General features: G+C 43.6%; 1 protein-coding gene across 4 annotated transcripts; it reads right to left on the minus strand.

Annotated features, from left to right (window-relative positions):
* Nucleotides 1-1,984: 1,984 nt before the first annotated feature.
* LOC139570675 (eukaryotic translation initiation factor 3 subunit A-like) lies at nt 1,985-17,821 on the minus strand. Of its 4 annotated transcripts, none has more exons than XM_071392761.1 (23): nt 17,650-17,821; nt 15,574-15,764; nt 15,328-15,464; nt 14,885-15,048; nt 14,143-14,342; nt 13,767-13,975; nt 13,296-13,467; nt 12,815-12,919; nt 12,535-12,633; nt 11,898-12,014; nt 11,511-11,696; nt 10,812-11,159; nt 9,486-9,590; nt 9,238-9,351; nt 8,908-9,030; nt 6,435-6,588; nt 5,957-6,156; nt 4,256-4,344; nt 4,138-4,155; nt 3,584-4,023; nt 3,199-3,340; nt 2,824-3,023; nt 1,985-2,538 (listed from the first exon to the last, which is right to left on the minus strand). In XM_071392761.1, the coding sequence occupies exons 1-23, from the start codon at nt 17,696-17,698 to the stop codon at nt 2,327-2,329; spliced, it is 3,774 nt and encodes a 1,257-aa protein (XP_071248862.1). In that variant the 5' UTR covers nt 17,699-17,821; the 3' UTR covers nt 1,985-2,326. The 4 variants fall into 4 exon arrangements, with proteins under 4 accessions (XP_071248862.1, XP_071248861.1, XP_071248860.1 ...); XM_071392760.1 differs by having other exon boundaries at nt 3,187-3,340; XM_071392759.1 differs by having other exon boundaries at nt 3,199-3,361.
* Nucleotides 17,822-18,165: the final 344 nt, after the last annotated feature.

The raw sequence follows: 18,165 nt of genomic DNA on the forward strand, positions 1-18,165 counted from the left end.
CCAAACACATTTTTAAAAGTAGCTAAATTTGTTGCTAGGTGCTGTTTGAAAAAAAAGTTGCCAGGGTACTCTGAAAGGTTGCTAAATCTAGCAACAAAATTGCTAAATTTTGTTGCTAAATCTAGCAACAAAATTGCTAAATTGGCATCACTGGGTATCCCCCTTTCCTTTTCCTCTTTTTCAGTCTATCACACCGGAAGATGTTGTAATCAGCAATTCCAATGTCTTCAGCCATGATCGAACCCTTGACCCAGGTCTCCGTAAGAAACAGATCATCAGTGCTCATATCATGCACCCAGACATCAAGAAGGTCCATCTTTGACATCAAACTTCGCACGTTTATGTTCATCAACACATAATATCCTGTAATATTTTAGATGTGCAGTTTATATTTTGGGTGCTATACCATTTAGTTTTATGTTACTTAGAGGATTTGGGCATGCTTTTTGAAGCATGCTGCAATTATTAGATTTTTGTACTAATGTGGATTGTTCTTTGGAAAAAGGCTGCACATTACATTTTCGTTTGACAGAATATGCTAATTAACTAACTTTGCTTAAGTGTTTGTGAGAAAAAAAGTATAAATCGGATAACAATTACATATGTAATAATAATAATAAACTGATATTTTGCTGATTGTTGCTTTTTCCAATAGTTTCTTCTTGGTAATCCATGCACACTACAAGCTCGTCGAACATCTCATTCCAAAATCATGGGCATTAATATGGAGTTGGTCCCTCCTTTGCTGCTATAACAGCCTCCATTCTTCTGGAACATTGCTGCAGGAAGTTGCTTCCATTCAGCCACAAGAGTATTGGTGAGGTTGGGCATTGGCGTTGGGCGATTAGGCCTGGCTCGCAGTCGGCGTTCCAATTAATCCCAAAGGTGTTCAATGGGGTTTAGGTCAGGGCTGTGTGCAGGCCAGTCAAGTTCTTCCACACTGATCTTTACAAACCTTTTCTGTACAGACTTCACTTTGTGCACGGGGGCATTGTCATGCTGAAACAGGAAAGGGCCTTCCCCAAACTGTTGCCACAAAGTTGGAAGCACAGAGTCGTATGCTGTAGCATTAAGATTTCCCTTCACTGGAACTAAGTGGCCTAGCTCAAACCATGAAAAATAGCCCCAGACCACTATTCCTCCACCAAACGTTACAATTGGCACTATGCATTCGGGGCAGGTAGCGTTCTCCTGGCATTCGCCAAACCCAGATTCGTCCACCACTGCCAGATGGTGAAGCGTGATTATTTACTCCAGAGAACACGTTTCCACTGCTCCAGAGTCCAATGGCGGCGAGCTTTACACCACAGCGCATGGTGATCTTAGGCTTGTGTGCGGCTGCTCGGCGATGGAAACCCATTTCATGAAGCTCCCGACAAAGTTCTTGTGCTGACATTGTTTCCAGAGGCAGTTTTGAATTTAGTAGTGAGTGTTGCGATTGAGGACAGGTTATTTTTGAGCGGTCCCGTTCTGTGATACCACTTTGCGGCTGAGCCGTTGTTGCCCCTAGACGTTTCCACTTCACAATAACAGCACTTACAGTTGAGTCCGGGGCAGCACTAGCAGGGCAGAAATTTTACATACTGACTTGAAAGGTGGCCATTCAGTAAGGCTATTCTACTGCCAATGTTGGACTATGGAGATTGCATGGCTGTGTGCTCAATTTTATACACCTGTATGCACACGGGTGTGGCTGAAATAGTCCAATCCACTAATTTGAAGGGGTATCCACATACTTTGGTATTTATAGTGCATGTAAAATGTTGTTAGGTTGAGGGTTAATGCCACATTTGATGCAGCCCAGTAAAGACCAAAAAGTTACTAAAACTTGTGTCTTACCAGGAAAATAACAAATCCTGCTCATCCTTCAAAAAGGACCAAGTGTAAGACACGTTCTACAAAGTAGCTACTAGCTATGCTACCACAATCAGTCAGACCTTGAGCATTAACAGAGAAATTGAGTGAGCAAAGAAAGAAAATCAACTGTTGAGCAAAGTACTTTATTAATAAAGGCCGTATTTATCTATAAACATGCAACTCATTGTGTCAAATATGGTTGAATGCTTTAAGATAGAACCACACACTAGATATTAAGTGAGACTAATTGTATACTCTAAGCATGCACATCAAAATGGGAATTAACTAGTTTTTAGGTTAAGAAGCAACCTTAATTTTAGCAAAATACATATTCAATGGCAATAGAGATAGCTGATGAGATGACACAAGCTTATGCCAAGGTTAAATTACTAGGAGGCTGGCAGCAATAGAGGTGTACAACAGTCATTGTGGGGCCAATTGGAAGCAGATGCTCAGAGAGAGGGTGGACTCAGCGGCGGGCCACAGTGGTCCAGCCGTCATCGTCGGTCTCTTCGTTGGTCTTCTTGGCACGACCAGCGTTCTCTTTGTCTTTCTCCGAGCGCCAGGAGCTCTTCTCTCCGTCCACTTCACGCTCAACCTCTCTGGGTCTGGGGGGAGCCGGACGTTCCTCTTTACGCACATCACGCTTCTCGTCGCCGGCACGGCGCCAAGAGCCTCCTCCTGTGTGCAGAGAATCTGTCTCGTTAGGGGATGACATCTTAACTAAGTACTGTGTATAAAAATACATCCTCCAGATTGGAAACACTGCCAGAGAACAGGGGTTACAGTAGTCTCATTTTTCAGGATATAGGCATGTATGAGTATTGCTGCATTAATAGGTTGATGCTTGATATCGGTTGACGCTTGCAATGAATACAGAGCTGGCTAAATGGTTTAAAACCAAACTTTATACCGAAATGTAAAAACATGTGGCTAGTAAGGTAGGTTGCAGAGGACTCATCTTACCTTCTTCAGGCTCTCTGCTGGGTGGGGGACGGTCACGGTCATCCTTGCGCTCAGGTCGCTCTCGACGAATAGGAGGGCGATCCTCACGGTCAGGCTCTTCCTGACGAGCAGAGTCCTGACGAGCAGAGTCTCTCCAGCTTTTCTTGGGCACCTCATCATCAGCACCCGGCCTTCTCCAAGCACCACCACCACCCTCCTCCCTGAAAACAGAGGTCCCCGATTATGGCATAAAAAAATAAAAACACCTGTAAGACTAGTCAGCTTTCACTATATGAGTAAAACCATCCACCAATTTAGGGGAACTCCTGATCATATAGTATACGAGGCTTCACATCACAGTAGTGCTGTTTGTAGTCCACATACTGTGCGTCTGACCTGGGTGGGCGGCGCTCAGGGAAGCGTTCGCTCTCCTGCTTTTCCTCTCCCTCGCCCTCTTCGCCCTCCTTGCTGCCGCCACCTTCGCGGGGTGGACCCCAGCTCTCCTCGCGGGCCTTCTCCCTCTCACGCCAGCCACCACCTGAAGCAGACACCAGAGCAACTGCCCATGATCCAGCACAACATGTAAGAAGAACTGGCAAAAGTTGCACCTACACAAACATTTACTATTAGAAGTTTATTAAATATGAATTAACATAATTATATGAGAACAAGTACAAGGAAGCGGGCTTTCGACAACAACACACCATACTACACAAGACAAACATGCAACCACATTTCAATTATCCATATTTGGGACAGATTAAACGGGAAACATCTATACCGGGCCGGCCAGCTGGCTTCCATGGCTTGTCGTCACGGGGTCCGCCCCTTTCGTCATCTCCTCCTCTCTTGGGGCCCCAGGTGTCATCATCAGCCCCACGTCTGGGGGCCCTGGACTCGTCCGTGCCTCTGCGGGGGCCGTCATCAAAGCCACGGCGGGGACCTCGGTCTTCGTCAAAGCCACGCCTGGGGCCATCATCGAAGCCTCTGCGGGGAGCGCGGTCCTCGTCCCCTCCCCTTCTAAGACCCCGGTCATCATCCCCAAAGGTTCTCCTTGGTGGACGGTCCTCGTCTATGCCTCTGCGCAGGGGGCGGTCGTCGTCCCCAAAGCCCCTGCGTGGGGGTCCACGGTCGTCGGCTCCACCACGGCGAGGGCCGTCTACTTCTCTCCTGGAGGGTGGCTCTCGGTCTTTGTCCTCGCCGCCATCGGCTCTCCAGTCCCTAGCGAGAAAGGACAGCATCATTATAGGACAAGTCACTTTGACCAGTGAACACAAAGTATTTTAAACCAGGTAAAATGCTTCAAATATGCAATCTGAATGAAATTCCACTCACTTATCTGGTACGGCGTCACTATAGAGAGTAACAAAAGATTTTTTTGACCAGTGAACAAAGTGTATTTTTAACCAGATGAAATGCTTCAAAAGTACAGTCTGAATTAAGTCCCACTCACTTATCAGGCACTGGGCGACGCCTTTCTGATTCAACCTCAGTACGCCTCCTCCATCCTCCTCCTCCCTCCTCCTTCTCAGCACCCCAGTCCTAGAGAGGAAAAGAGTGTACAACACTGAGTGACAACTTTCATTACCATATATATATACACTCAGCAAAAAAAGAAAACGTTCCTTTTTCAGGACCCAGTCTTTCAAAGATAATGTGTAAAAATCCAAATAACTTCACAGATCTTCATTGTAAAGGGTTTAAACACTGTTTCCCATGCGTGTTCAATGACCCATAAACAATTAATGAACATGCACCTGTGGAATGGTCGTTAAGACACTAACAGCTTACTGACGGTAGGCAATTAAGGTCAAAGTTATGAAAACTTAGGACACTAAAGAGGCCTTTCTACTGACTCAAAAACACCAAAAGAAAGATGCCCAGGGTCTCTGCTCATCTGCGTGAACGTGCCTTAGGCGTGCTGCAAGGAGGCATGAGGACTGCAGATGTGGCCAGGGCAACAAAATGGCAATGTCTGTACTGTGAGACGCCTAAGACAGAACTACAGGGAGGCAGGACGGACAGCTGATTGTCCTCGCAGTGGCAGTCCACGTGTAACATCTGCAGGATCGGTACATCCGAACATCACACCTGCGGGACAGGTACAGGATGGCAACAACAACTGCCCAAGTTACAGGCTGAGAGAGGCTGGACTGAGGGCTTGTAGGCCTGTTGTAAGGCAGGTCCTCACCAGACATCACCAGCAACAACTTCGCCTATGGGCACAAACCCACCGTCGCTCATCCTGACATGACCCTCCAGCATGACAATGCCACCAGCCATACTGCTCGTTCTGTGCGCGATTTCCTGCAAGACAGGAATGCCAGTGTTCTGCCATGGCCAGCGAAGAGCCCGGACCTCAATACCATTGAGCACTTCTGGGACCTGTTGGATTGGAGGGTGAGGGCTAGGGCCATTCCCTCCAAAAATGTCCGGGAACTTGCAGGTGCCTTGGTAGAAGAGTGGGGTAACATCTCACAGCAAGAACGGGCAAATCTGGTGCAGTCGATGAGGGGGAGATGCACTGCAGTACTTAATGCAGCTGGTGGCCACACCAGATACTGACTGTTACTTTTGATTTTGACTCCCTCTTTGTTCAGGGACACATTTTTCCATTTCTGTTAGTCACAAGTCTGTGGAACTTGTTCAGTTCATGTCTCAGTTGTTGAATCTTGTTGTGTTCATACAAATATTTACACATGTTAAGTTTGCTGAAAATAAACGCAGTTGACAGTGAGTTTATATATATATATATTTTTTTAAAGAACACCATATTTGCAACATTATGATCATTTCATACCTCTACCTGATATTTTGGGACTTCATAACTCAGGGAAATGGAGGACATGAATGTACCACTTTCCACCGAAAATGTCAAGAAACTTCACTTTTTACTTTAAGATGGCTGCCTGTGCTTCTCGCTCTCAGTTCGCCGGTGAAATAGAAGTGCATTTAATTTCATGTCGCTCTTTTGAGCGATCAATGAAGGAGAATCATCACTGAGCGAAAAAAACTTTATCGCTATATAAACCCATTTATAAATATTATCATTATTTTAACATCCCTCTAAAGTGAGCCACCTTTGACTCAACAGAAAGTGAGCTGTGAGAAAGTGCTCTGGAGGAGATGTTGGCAAGAATGTGTCGTAGGCTACCTTAGCTTCTCCTCTGGGTTTCTCCTCAGACCTAGCAGGGGCCCTCATCTCTTCCTCCCTGCGGCGCTCACGCTCCTCGATCTCCTGCTGCCGGGCTCGCTGCTTCCTCTCCTGCTCCTCTAGTTTGCGCAGGCGCTCCTGGTACTCCGCCTCCTCTGCCTCGCGTGCTTCCTGCTCGATGCGCTCACGCTCCTCGCGCTCTGCAACACCACATGGATAACATGTCGATTCAGACAACAGGACACTGAAGACTATGGGGCAACCGTCACATGGGACACCCAGATGAACAAACACCAACCAACACACTTCGACCCGAAATCTGTGTTCATAACTTACGTTTTTGCAGATGTCTTCCATTGACATCAATTAAGTTACTATTACCTTTCAGAGACACTAAGAGTTGATAAGATCTAAGATAACTTGACATCCATACTATATACACCAATTATTGTCTGGGCCTGAGGTGTAACTGAGGTACCTTTCTTGAGCTGCTCCTCGTGGATGCGCTGGGCCTCCTCCTCCTTCTGGCGGTAGAAGGTGTTGCGGCGGTCCTCCTTGCGCTGAATCTTCCTCTCCTCTAGACGCTTCTTCCTCTCCTCCACCAGGCGCTCCTGGAACTGTTTCAGTTTTTCCTTGGATGGTAACAAGACAACATAAATATTGAGGTGTATTCTTAATGAAACAAAAAGAGCTTACTGAAGTGTATTCTTAATAAAATTTTTTTTTTTTTTTTTTTAATAACTCAGGCAAAATAACTCATGGTAGAACTCCATTGGCAATTAACACTTTTTTGGGGGTTGTTCCTGCTTTCTTTGTAGCAACTGATAAGCTCTTTAGAGTAAATATTCACCCATGTTGAATGTTATATTGTTTTTGAGCGTCGCTGAGTGATGTTCTATCGATTCCCTGGGCCAATTCATGTTAATCTGAGATATTGCCGTTCAAGCAGGCAGAAATTCTGCCGGTTATGACGTAGTATTGAGATAAAGCTGCTCTCACTACACTGGAAGTTAATAGGACTTTTAGATTGCCAAAACATCCATCGTACATGTCGGATTTCAATACTGGCAGATGTCATAACGTGGTAGGTTGTCTTCTCTCGAATGAGCCATTGACCATATATTCCTACCTCAAGAAATGTGTAATTTAACATGGGGTCTAACGGTGTTCACACCTTTCAGACAATTTTTGTGAACTCAGTGCGGTTTGCTTAATTTTTGTGCAGTGTGAACACTCCAAAAGGAACTCAGACCCCTCAAAAGAGCCCCCAACTGAAACCATCTCAAGAGGTGGTCTGAGCTTGGTTCGCTTGAATTCTGCCGCCCGGTTCCCCTTTTTAGGGCAATGTGAACACTAAGCTCCCCAGGTTTGCTTGTTATTAATCCCACGCCACACAATAGACTATTGCAACACCGTTTCCCCTGCCATAGGCCCTCACATTGGTGCCACAAAAGAGAGAAAATGTTGTGCAGGTTCATGGGAAAAAATGTGTGCCGTTTTTGGATATTGATTAGCGATTATCAAGGACGCACAGAAATTCCAAAATACTCTGTGTGGACTTTAGTTCAGATTATTTGTTTGCGATGTGATCTACAGGCTTCATAAGTTGTTTATTCAATAGTGGGGTTTGAATAGCGTGAGATGACAACATATTTGGTAAGAAACATAAGAGTACAAAATATGTTCTAGCTCTTAAAGGGGCAGTAGCCTACATTGGGTGTACAATTTTCAATTACAGCATTATTTAATCTGCAGTTATTCTTCTGCTATTTATTCTGTTACCAATATGTACATGTTAATAGTATCTTCTGATTGCATTTAGTTAAAAAGGTGAGCCATAATTGTAATCTATTAGCTTCCAAAATGTAAGTAGGTATATGGTATATCTAGCTGTCCATTAACACATTCGGATGGAATGGCTTGTCCTGCACTTTGTAAAAACCCACAGTGCATTGAGTGAATGTTGGAAAAAGATCTTGGTTCCTTTCTAAACATAGCAATGTGAACGCAAAGAGGACTCACACCACAAAATAGGTGAAGTGAACTGGCAAACGAGTTGCGTCCTCAAAGGCAAGGGCAGCGTGAATTCAAAGAGAACAGATCTTTTGCTTTTATTTTTACCACAGAGTTCACTTTAAAAGAGGACTGAGATTGGTTATTTTAAAGAGGACTATATGTGAAAACACCTTAACACATTTCTCCTATTTGTCACTCGTCATGCAATGGACTGACGAGTGACAAATAGGAGAAATGTGTTAGGGTGTTTCCACATATAGTCTATTGTGATTGTCAGACTCCACTCTGAGGCATATTGATCTGCAGGTTAAACATGGTGAGATTGTAGACTTAAATTGATAGTGCAGTTTGTTTAGGCGATATTACAGCTAACTAGCTACTTCACATGCTAATATTGACTTTAGTATTATTGTGTAGCTATGTTAGCTAGCCCGCCCATATATAGAGCACTGCATTGTGGGTTTTGTAGTCGACTTGAGCTGCATCAGATTTCCACATGTTGCTACCAACCTTATTATAACGACTCAATGAAAAGACAATCCACAAGAAATATTGTTCAGTGTTATGGAACACTTGAAATTACAGAAATTTGTGGTTTTGGGTGGATTTTTCCTTTAATGCCATTGCCAATGGGCTTCTAGAATCGGTAGTTTCATGCACATTTTAATTAAGCAATAAGGCACGAGGGGGTGTGGTATATGGCCAATATAACACGGCTAAGAGCTGTTCTTATGCGCAATGCCTGGATTACAGCTCTTAGCCGTGGTATATTGGCCATATACCACAAATCCCTGAGGCGCCTCATTGCTATTATAAACTGCTTACCAATGTAATTAGAACAGTAAACAGTTATTTGTCATACCCCTGTTATAACACAGCTTTCAGTCAATCAGCATCCAGGGGCCAAACTACCCGGTTTTAAAAATGGCATTTACCTCGTAGATGAAGCTTCGAGCGTCTGTTATTTTGCCCACAAAGTTCTCCTTGTCCTCCATCATTCTGGACATCCTTTGCTTGTGCTCCAAGGCCCTCTCACGCTCCACCTTCATGTTGCTGATCTACAACACAAAAACAGATGGACCATAATCATTGACAATTGTGTAACCACAATTAAAATGTTTGTTTTTTTTCATCACTAAAAACATGGACCAGTCAGCCTGACAGTTTTCCATCGCTCGAGCGTTCAGTTTGTGCTTGCCACCTACAATGGCTTTGTGTTTAACATTCACAAAAGGCATAGACACTGAATAAATATATTGTCTTACCCTCTCCTCCTCTTGGAGCTCCCATAACTCCATGTCCTTGACACGCTGCTCCTCATAGGCCTTCTTGATCAAGGGGATCTCCTCCAGACGTTTGGCCCTCTCAAAGTAGTCAATCTGCAAGGACCAGTCCACACATGAAACATTGAGTGAGTAATTTTCCCCCTAGTGGAGGTCTTTATGCATCACCTGTTTAACAGGCAAGACCAAAAACAAGGAATTTACATTTGCTGAAATGTAAATGTCTTCACCTTTTTCTCCTGGTTCTTCAGGCGGTCCTGAAGCTCTCTCTTCTCCTTCTCAAGCTGCTCCACCTGTTTGGACATGATGAAGTCAGGGTCCAGATCCTCAAGGTCCTGTGCAAAGGGAGGTAAACAGTTAGTTCATTTCACCATTGTAGATCCACACTTCATTCCCAAAACTCATTCTAGATATAGATTTATATTCCGGACTCCGACATTGCTTGTTCTAACATGTCTTAAATTTCTTGTTCTTTTTACTTTTGGATTATGTGTGTATTGTATTGCTAGATATTGTTGCGATTTGAGCTAGAAATATAAGCATTTCGCTGACCTGCAATAACACCTGCAAAATTGTATACGTGATCAATAAACTTTGATTTCAGATGTTATCTATACTGAACAAAAATAAATGCAAATATTTCAAAGATTTTCCTGAGTTACAGTTCATAACGAAATCAGTCAATTGTAATCAATTCATTAAGCCCTTATCTATGGATTTCACATGACTGGGAATACAGCTATGCATCTGTTGGTCACATATACCTTTTATTACAAAGGTAGGGGCGTGGCTCAGAAAACCAGTCAGTATTTGGTGTGACCACCATTTGCCTCACGCAGCGCGACAGAGTTGATCAAGCTGTTGACTGTGGCCTGTGGAATGACGTCCCACTCCTCTTTAATGGCTGTGAAAAGTTGCTGGATATTGCGAGAACTGGAACACACTGTCGTACACGTCGATCCAGAGCATCCGAAACATGCTCAATGGGTAACATGGCTGGTGAGTATGCAGGTCATGGAAGAACTGGGACATTTTCTGCTTCCAGGAATTGTGTACAGATCCTTGCGACATGGGGCCGTGCATTATCATGCTGAAACATGAGGTGATGGCGGCGGATGAATGTCACGACAATGGACCTCAGGATCTCGTCACGGTATCTCTGTGCATTCAAATTGCCATTGATAAAATGTAATTGTGTTCATTGTCCGTAGCTTGTGCCTGTCCATACCATAACCCCACCACCACTATGGGGCACTCTGTTCACAATGTTGACATCAGCAAACCGCTCAAATAAGCTTTGTGTGTCTATGGAACATTTCTGTGATCTTTGATTTCAGCACATGAAAATGGGACCAACAATTTACATGTTGAGTTTATATAATTTTTGTTCAGTGTACATTCCAGGCAAACACTTATGGTACTGATAAGGGTTTGACCCATTGGGGGAAAAAACTTGTCTTAAAGTCGATCTCAACGTGATCTTTTCATGTCTAACAAAGCAATATGTTGGACGGGTGTCAGAGTGTACAGCTTAGTTGAGCTTGTGTGTAGTTTACCTCTATATCGATGTCTTTGAAGGCCTTGGCTCCCAGTTCGGTCTTCTTTATCTGCTCCAGCCGCTCACGCACAGTCTTTTTCTTGATCTGCTCGTGCTCCTGCATGATGCGCTCCTTCTCGCGCTCCTTGGCCTCCTGGCGCAGGCGCTCCTCCTCTGCCTTGCGCACCTTCTGCAGCTCTGCCTCGCGCTGCTCCAGCTCCTCTTTCTCCCGCTGGATGTTGAGGTTCTCCAGACGCTCCTTGCGCTCCTCGATGGTCTGCCGGCGGGCCAGGATGCGCTGGTGCTCCTTGCGGCCGTTCTTCAGGTAGGCGGTGATGGCTAGCTGGCTCTGCTCCTCGCGCACTTTCTGGAAATGGTGGACAAGAGGGTAGAAGAGTGAGAGATGGGGATAGGTTTGTTAGAGCGAGAATGAAGAGGAGCAATAAAAGATTGATACTGCGTGAAACCCTTATTCATGCACAATGTGAATTGGTGGTGTGTGTGTGTGTATGTACGGAACAATACATATAGTATTGGGCCAAAATGTTACATTTTCAAAATGCCTTAAATACCTTTTAATAATTTATGGAATGCACAATGGGATGATGGAATAGAAAGCACGTTTTGATATTTTATCAGGGAGGACAGCGACGTTGTCTACTTTTTGAGGGCTAGCAGTGCATGTACAAATGCCATCTCGACGGGAGGCTGTGCTCACCAGCATGGATGCAGGCTTGATGACCTGGATTGCCTTGGCCAAGGAAGATGACATGGCTGTCAGCTGGTTCCTGATCTGGGCAGAGGGCATGTTCTGCAAGAACGGCCCCACGGGAGAGTCCTCTTTGGTCGAGTAATTCAGGTCCGAACCAAAGCTCAGGTTCCGAGTGGTATGGTCAATTCGAACCTAGAAAAAGACATTTAAAAAAGATTTCAAGTGTGCCATTCTGTGTAACGAACAGAAGTGTGTTAATATTTTAGTTGTGGAAATACTGACTGAATTCAAAGTGTATAGGTATGAAAAAAACTTGGTATTTAGGTGAAAAATCAACTTGGTTGTTTGTACAATTTTGCACGGGGAATATTATTGACATGTCCAGTTCTCTACCTGCAGATCGCAGTGTCGGGCAGCATCCACAATGGAGCGCTCCAATTGGAAGGGATCCACAAATGGAACCAGGGAGGCCAGACGATTGAACTCAATGCTTTGATAGATCTGAGCCACCTAATATCCAATAAAAATAAAACAGTGTTCAGTGATTAGTTAATAGGACCACAATTTACATGAAATACATGACATGTTACACAGCATATCATTACAATCAATGAAAACATGCATTCCACATTATAGCAGGGATGGGCAACATCCTGAGGCTTGAGGGCCACGTCGGGATTTTTTATTTTGACCGTTTGTTAGTAATAAAAAAAAAGAAATCAATGCGCACCGTAAAAAGGGCAGTTATTTACTTTCTATCAGGTTTTAGATGTTTAAATGTAGTTTAATCCACTTTTTTTTGGTTTACTAAATCCATCGTGGGTATTTAAATCGGTTCGCGGGCCTCCTAGTGCCCATCCCTGCACTATAGAGTTACAAGGACAACAGACACGGTTAATAATAAAGATATATTGTATGGCATTGTATTGAATCAGTTATTGTTTGGCACATATTCGTGCTATTTAATTACGAGTGAGATTAACAGACCATTAAAGTATAAGTGAGCAATCCAAAATTAGCAACAAGTCACCTGCTGCAGCAGCCTGAGGATGGTGTTACTCTGCAGGTGAGGAACATATTGCTGGAGGTCCGCCTCCTTCTCAGACTGGTCTCTCACCCAGTTCAACACCTAAGAGGAAGGTCAATACCACAGATGAAGAAAAAGAAATGGTAAATGAATCAGCCATGACACAAATAGTTGTAATTTCAGAGGAATTATATGTGTATGTATTTTATTTTGTTTTTTGGACAGTTGCAAGACAAATTGCCCAATGTTGCGTCATTGTAACTTTTCTGAATTCAAATGTTACCTTTGTTACTCTTCCGCTCAGCTTCAGTGGGTGGAAGTCCATCTCTAGCCAATTGTACAGCTCCTTCACTTCAGGTACAATGTACTGCAGCAAGTTGAACCGAACCTAACGGGGAAACATAACATGCACATAGCACTGTGAACAACCCCTGACAAAAGGACAACTAAAAAAGAAACAGCAGTTGGTTAAACTTTCTCTGACTTCTTTAGGGGTAAAAACCAAGTCAGCCTATTTTTGGACCCGGGTCACAAGCTAACGTCATGTAAGTAAATCTCAGCAATGGAAAAACTAGTGTTTATTTGAATTGTTCCTTATGTAGTAAACAAATGTATCTGTATGGGTAGTTCACAGGACTAAAACAAGTTTACCACTAGAATACACACTCCTAACACTGACATATGGGACATACTGTTACCGGCCTGCTCACAAACAGAAATCTATGGTTATTTCTATAGTCTGTTCCATGCATGTGGGTATATACCATGTCATTGATGAGGCTCTGGCGGGTTGGTGGGGACTGCAGGCCCAGTAGTGTGGCCAGCCTACGGTGTTTCTCCACAATTATGCCGTCCATGTCCAACAGGCGGGCGATGTCTGTGCGTTCCGGGGTGATGGGAATGGACAGGGTGGCCAGGAGGACCCTTGTGGACATCCTGAGGGAGAGAGAGGAGAGCCGTGAGCAACTGCCTGACCTGCAACCTTGGATCTACCCATCACCAAATACTGATGACAAAAAGCACACTAACATGAAGAGGAAGGGGGCAGTGTCCTGTAGTGTAACAAAAGGCTCTAATTAGTTGCAAATGGGGCAGAGATGTGAGGGTGACTGATCGACAGGTGATTAAGGTGAGAGAGAAACCATAAGTCCGGTTGATGAAAGGTCTGACAATTTTTGTTGTTACGGGAATGTGCCACACATTCCAACAGACTGGTCAGGACTGGGCTTGCATACCTCTGCATCTCTTCCTGGGTGAGGTTCTTGCGCATCTCCCTGGAAAGGTGGTAGAGGCGATGGAGGGTGCAGGCGTGGAACAGGGCATTCCCAGACTTCCAAAACACAGTGGACACCTTGTTATAGTAGTTGGCCATAAGTTGAGGCTTAGGGGGCTTCTTGGAAAGGGCGAAGAGACCATGGATGTCTTCCACAGCCTTGAAAGCTTCCTGTAAAAATCAGAAATCTAATTTCACCATTCATAACACATAAAAATCAATGTTCATAATAAAATGTAGATAAAATTGCCTGTTGAAAAAATAAAATGGGCAATAAAAGTATTCGAGATGCAACATTGTTACAACTAAACATGGCAAGCTAATCATATTTGACATACCTGCCAGAGCTCCATGGCGATGGCACTGTCCAGTTGCACCAGGCGTGTCTCCAGGTGCATAGACTGGCTCTCAGGGTTGTTCAGGTTGATGGCTGTGCTCTGGTTGTGGTGGCGCTGGATTTGACCCAGATGCATGCGCAGATTGTCACAAAGCTTCCGGAACTCTGCCTTACGGGTGTACTGAAGGCAGAACTTGAAAGCTGTGGAGTACATTAGGATAAGATTGGGATAAGGAGCAATAAATAGATTATGGTGCCAGAAAATGTGAGTCAACCTAACGCTACAGTCACAGCATATTACACTTATGCATCTCAGACTAATATATATTTCTAATAACAAGATTGTTAGATATTATCAAACCTACACTCAAACCGGGCACTGAAAATGTACATCAGGGGGCAGCAAAAGGCAGCACGCAAGAGATTTTTTGGGCCCCCCCAAAGTTCAGGAAAAATGATTTTAGTTTGTTTAAAAAAAATACTAATCACCAAGAATTCAGCTAAAAAATAATAATTTCAGGAATCTGTTTTTAAGCATTTCCACAAAAAAAAATAGAATGTTTCAATGTAATCAGGTAGGAAATGCTATTTTCCAAAACAATCTTTTTGGGCTTACTTGTGGTCAATTTGCCGTGTACAAATTGTTATAATTATTTTCGCTCCCTGACCATCCACTGACAAATTGGGTGAATGTAGTTGCCTACCCGGATGTACACCAGCTTAAAAGTTCAGATTGTGCTCACCTTGTTGGGCAATGTCATGGTAGAGGCGCTCCACCTTGGAGTTGTTACGCAGCAAGTCCAGGCATTGGCGGTAGGATTCCCACAGAAATTTCACCCAGGGAGTGAGCAGCAGACGGTCTGTACGATCCTGGGTGTCTTCACCACTCACAGCGCTCAGAAGTACACTAGGATCACACAAGGTAGTCAAGTCATATTTGAGCTCACAGAACTACACCGTCAACATTGCATCACTGTGCACACATCACCACCATGCTAATGGTTTACAGCAGAGGTGAAGCACAATAGTTATCATGTTTACAGCTATTAAAAGACAATCAATAAGTTTGCAGATAGTCCAATTTATCTGAAATATAGCATCAGCCCATCACATTGGAATAAGGTTTCAATGGACCCATATCTCAAAGTTAAATAAAAGGTTCCTAGTTAAATAAAAGGTTAAATACCTCTCAGGAGTCTGGATGTTGTCAAGATCCTCAATGTCCAGGACCATCTGCTGCGACTCCCCCTTGGCTGTCTCCGTCTTCTCCTCGGCCAACTTCAGGTAGGCTCGAACCACATCCTCAAGGGATTTGATGTTCACCTACAAAACAAAATAGAGGGTCATACTTAACTCCGGCAAGTGAGTGACTTTGTAGGATCAATAGTATCCCACATTTACACTTGTCCAAGAGAGGGGTTGGTGTGCTGACCTGCTGGCAGATGTTCTTGTACTGGTATAGGCCCTCCTTGGCCAGGTGGCTCTTGCGCAGGTCCACGCAGAGCTCCAGGTACTTGAGCATGATGGGCTCGTGGATCTTCTGCCATGTTCGATGCTTTTTGCTCTTAATGACATCGTACAAAACATCCAAAGCTGGCTGCTTTTTGCCCACCTCCAAAAACTCTGTAAAAACATAGCACATTACATGAAAAAGGATGAAAAAGGTTCTGAAGGTGAATCAGTTGCTGAAATATAACTTTCATGCACAAGGAACACCTAATAGATTACAAATATCTGAGTCCGGTTTCCACAACGCCGCTGGAATTTAGGCTTACGAGTGTTTTAACGATGCATCTTTCCTACAACAGCCGAAGATGCAACGAGAGAACATTGCTAAGAGCATCATTGAGGCATGTGTCGATACTGATAGGATCGAAAGAAAGGCAGTCCGTCTCTCAGATCAGCTTTCTCCATTCAAATCCTACCTTGATATTATAATTATTCCACAATAATGACAGATCAGCCCCTAGAAAGATATCACTTATGGCCGCAAATATTGAGACGGCTTATTCTAACGATTATCCTATAATAACGTACTTAATCATGATTTGGCACATCATTGCACACATTAGGCTACACATCATTAAATATATTGAGGCAGAAATTACAGACAGTAGCCAAATAAAACAACACTGAATTAACATGAAATTGATTTCAATATCATTGAAATAACAGTATGTGGGCCTATGTATCCTATACTTTAGTTAGGCTGTTTATATTTGAATGCAGTCATCTCGGCTCTCATTTGAAGCATATTTTTTTATCCTTTGCTTGTTTATAACAACTACAGACATTGGCAACTTTGGATTTGTAGTCAACTTCGTGATGTTGTCGACGGTCAGAGACAGATAAACATCTTGATCTGTTTAGTGGACGTCTGTGTATAAAGTGACGCGGCAGGGGGGGGGAAGAAACACATCTAACCACGCATTTTGCTGTTCGTCAAGTGGTCTGAGGCAGGCTTTAGATTATGAGCTTTTTCACGTGCAACTTTAGTAATGATGTCGAATGAGATTTAACGATGCTTCTACGAAGGTTCGTACTAATGATGAACATAGCCTTAAGATACTTTTGGGAAACGAGGCCCTGATAGCTGACTGTATTTATCTTATTTTTTATTATCACATACACCGGACAGGTCCAGTGAAATGTGTTGTTTTATAGGGTCAGCAATAGTAGTACGGGACCCCTAGACTAAGGGTTACTGTCCCAACCGCTAGGCTACTAGCTGCACTTTAGCTACTATAGTAGCTATTTAGCTACACCCCAATCCAGCCATATGTTATGACTAACAAGTGACAATATAACTGCAAGATTAATTAGTACTGAGAATGTTAGCTATGACAACATCATTTGACAACCGACTTTCAAGGGGGGGGGGGGGTCATGTGCAAACCCTGCCCGGGGAACAGGGCGATACAAAACGAACTCGCCCATAGATAGCCAATCTTAGCTGGGCCTTCTGTTTTGGTGATCTAATCTAGCTAGTTACCTAGTTAGTTATCCAATACAAGGCTAAAAACAATAACCAGCAGCAGCTCTTACCTTTCAGTTGATGTGGCGAAACCGAATATTACTGACTTCCGAGTGAGTTGAACAAGTTGATCCCCGTGTCAATAGTTAGCAGCTTAGCTAGGGGATATGCTAATACGTTAGCTAACCCTTCAAGGCTAGGACGTGCTGACGTTAATGTTAGCTAGTCAGTGTGAACAAGATGGCAGGTACTTTTCGATGCACCCGGCCTAACATCAGTGACAAACATAAATCTGATCGGTGTGACTTTAGATTTCAAGTACTCTTGCTGAATTGGCCGGGCTATGAGACCTTTTAACGTAATTATGGGTGGTGTTCTTCAAAGGCCTAGTGATACGGGTGGCTTGAATGAGTGTACCTATACTTACAACATGTCTTCCCCGCCATGCGTAGCTAGCGAACCACGGCAAGCCAATGTGAATACATAACTGGGACGCAAGCGCGGACATCTAAGAAATGATCATATATGACTCACCATTTGCTCGTTTGAGAGCATTCTCCGGTCGTTGGAAATATGCCGGCATTTTTCTGACTTTCTCGCGGAATGAAGAGAAGGTTGGTTTGGGTGAATTTTACTAATTTCACCGGTCCATCCGCGCCAGGCATTCACCCGTTTCGACAAGCTCCTAGGAAAGGATTGAACCACGTGAACGGCCCACATCAGTGACGACAAAGGTTCCCGTATGTAACAGAAGAGACGTACATCAGATAGAAAGGCTGTAATGTAAGTAAATTATTAAACGTATGTATATTGATTGACAGGAAAATTTATTACAATTTCATGTGATTTTTTTTCATGACGTTGCCGTAAAGAATTAAACAAATAAATATAAATTCAATATTTAATAAACATTAATTTGGTTTGCAGGCATTTGAGATGAAAACATGACCTGACATTTAATGTGACATTTAAATATGAGCACAACATAAACAAAAAAAGGAAATTTGTGATACATTGATTGGTGGTAAATTACATATTTTTTCTATGAGA

The sequence above is a fragment of the Salvelinus alpinus genome, chromosome 3 (assembly GCF_045679555.1).
Source record: "Salvelinus alpinus chromosome 3, SLU_Salpinus.1, whole genome shotgun sequence".
NCBI lineage: Eukaryota > Metazoa > Chordata > Actinopteri > Salmoniformes > Salmonidae > Salvelinus > Salvelinus alpinus.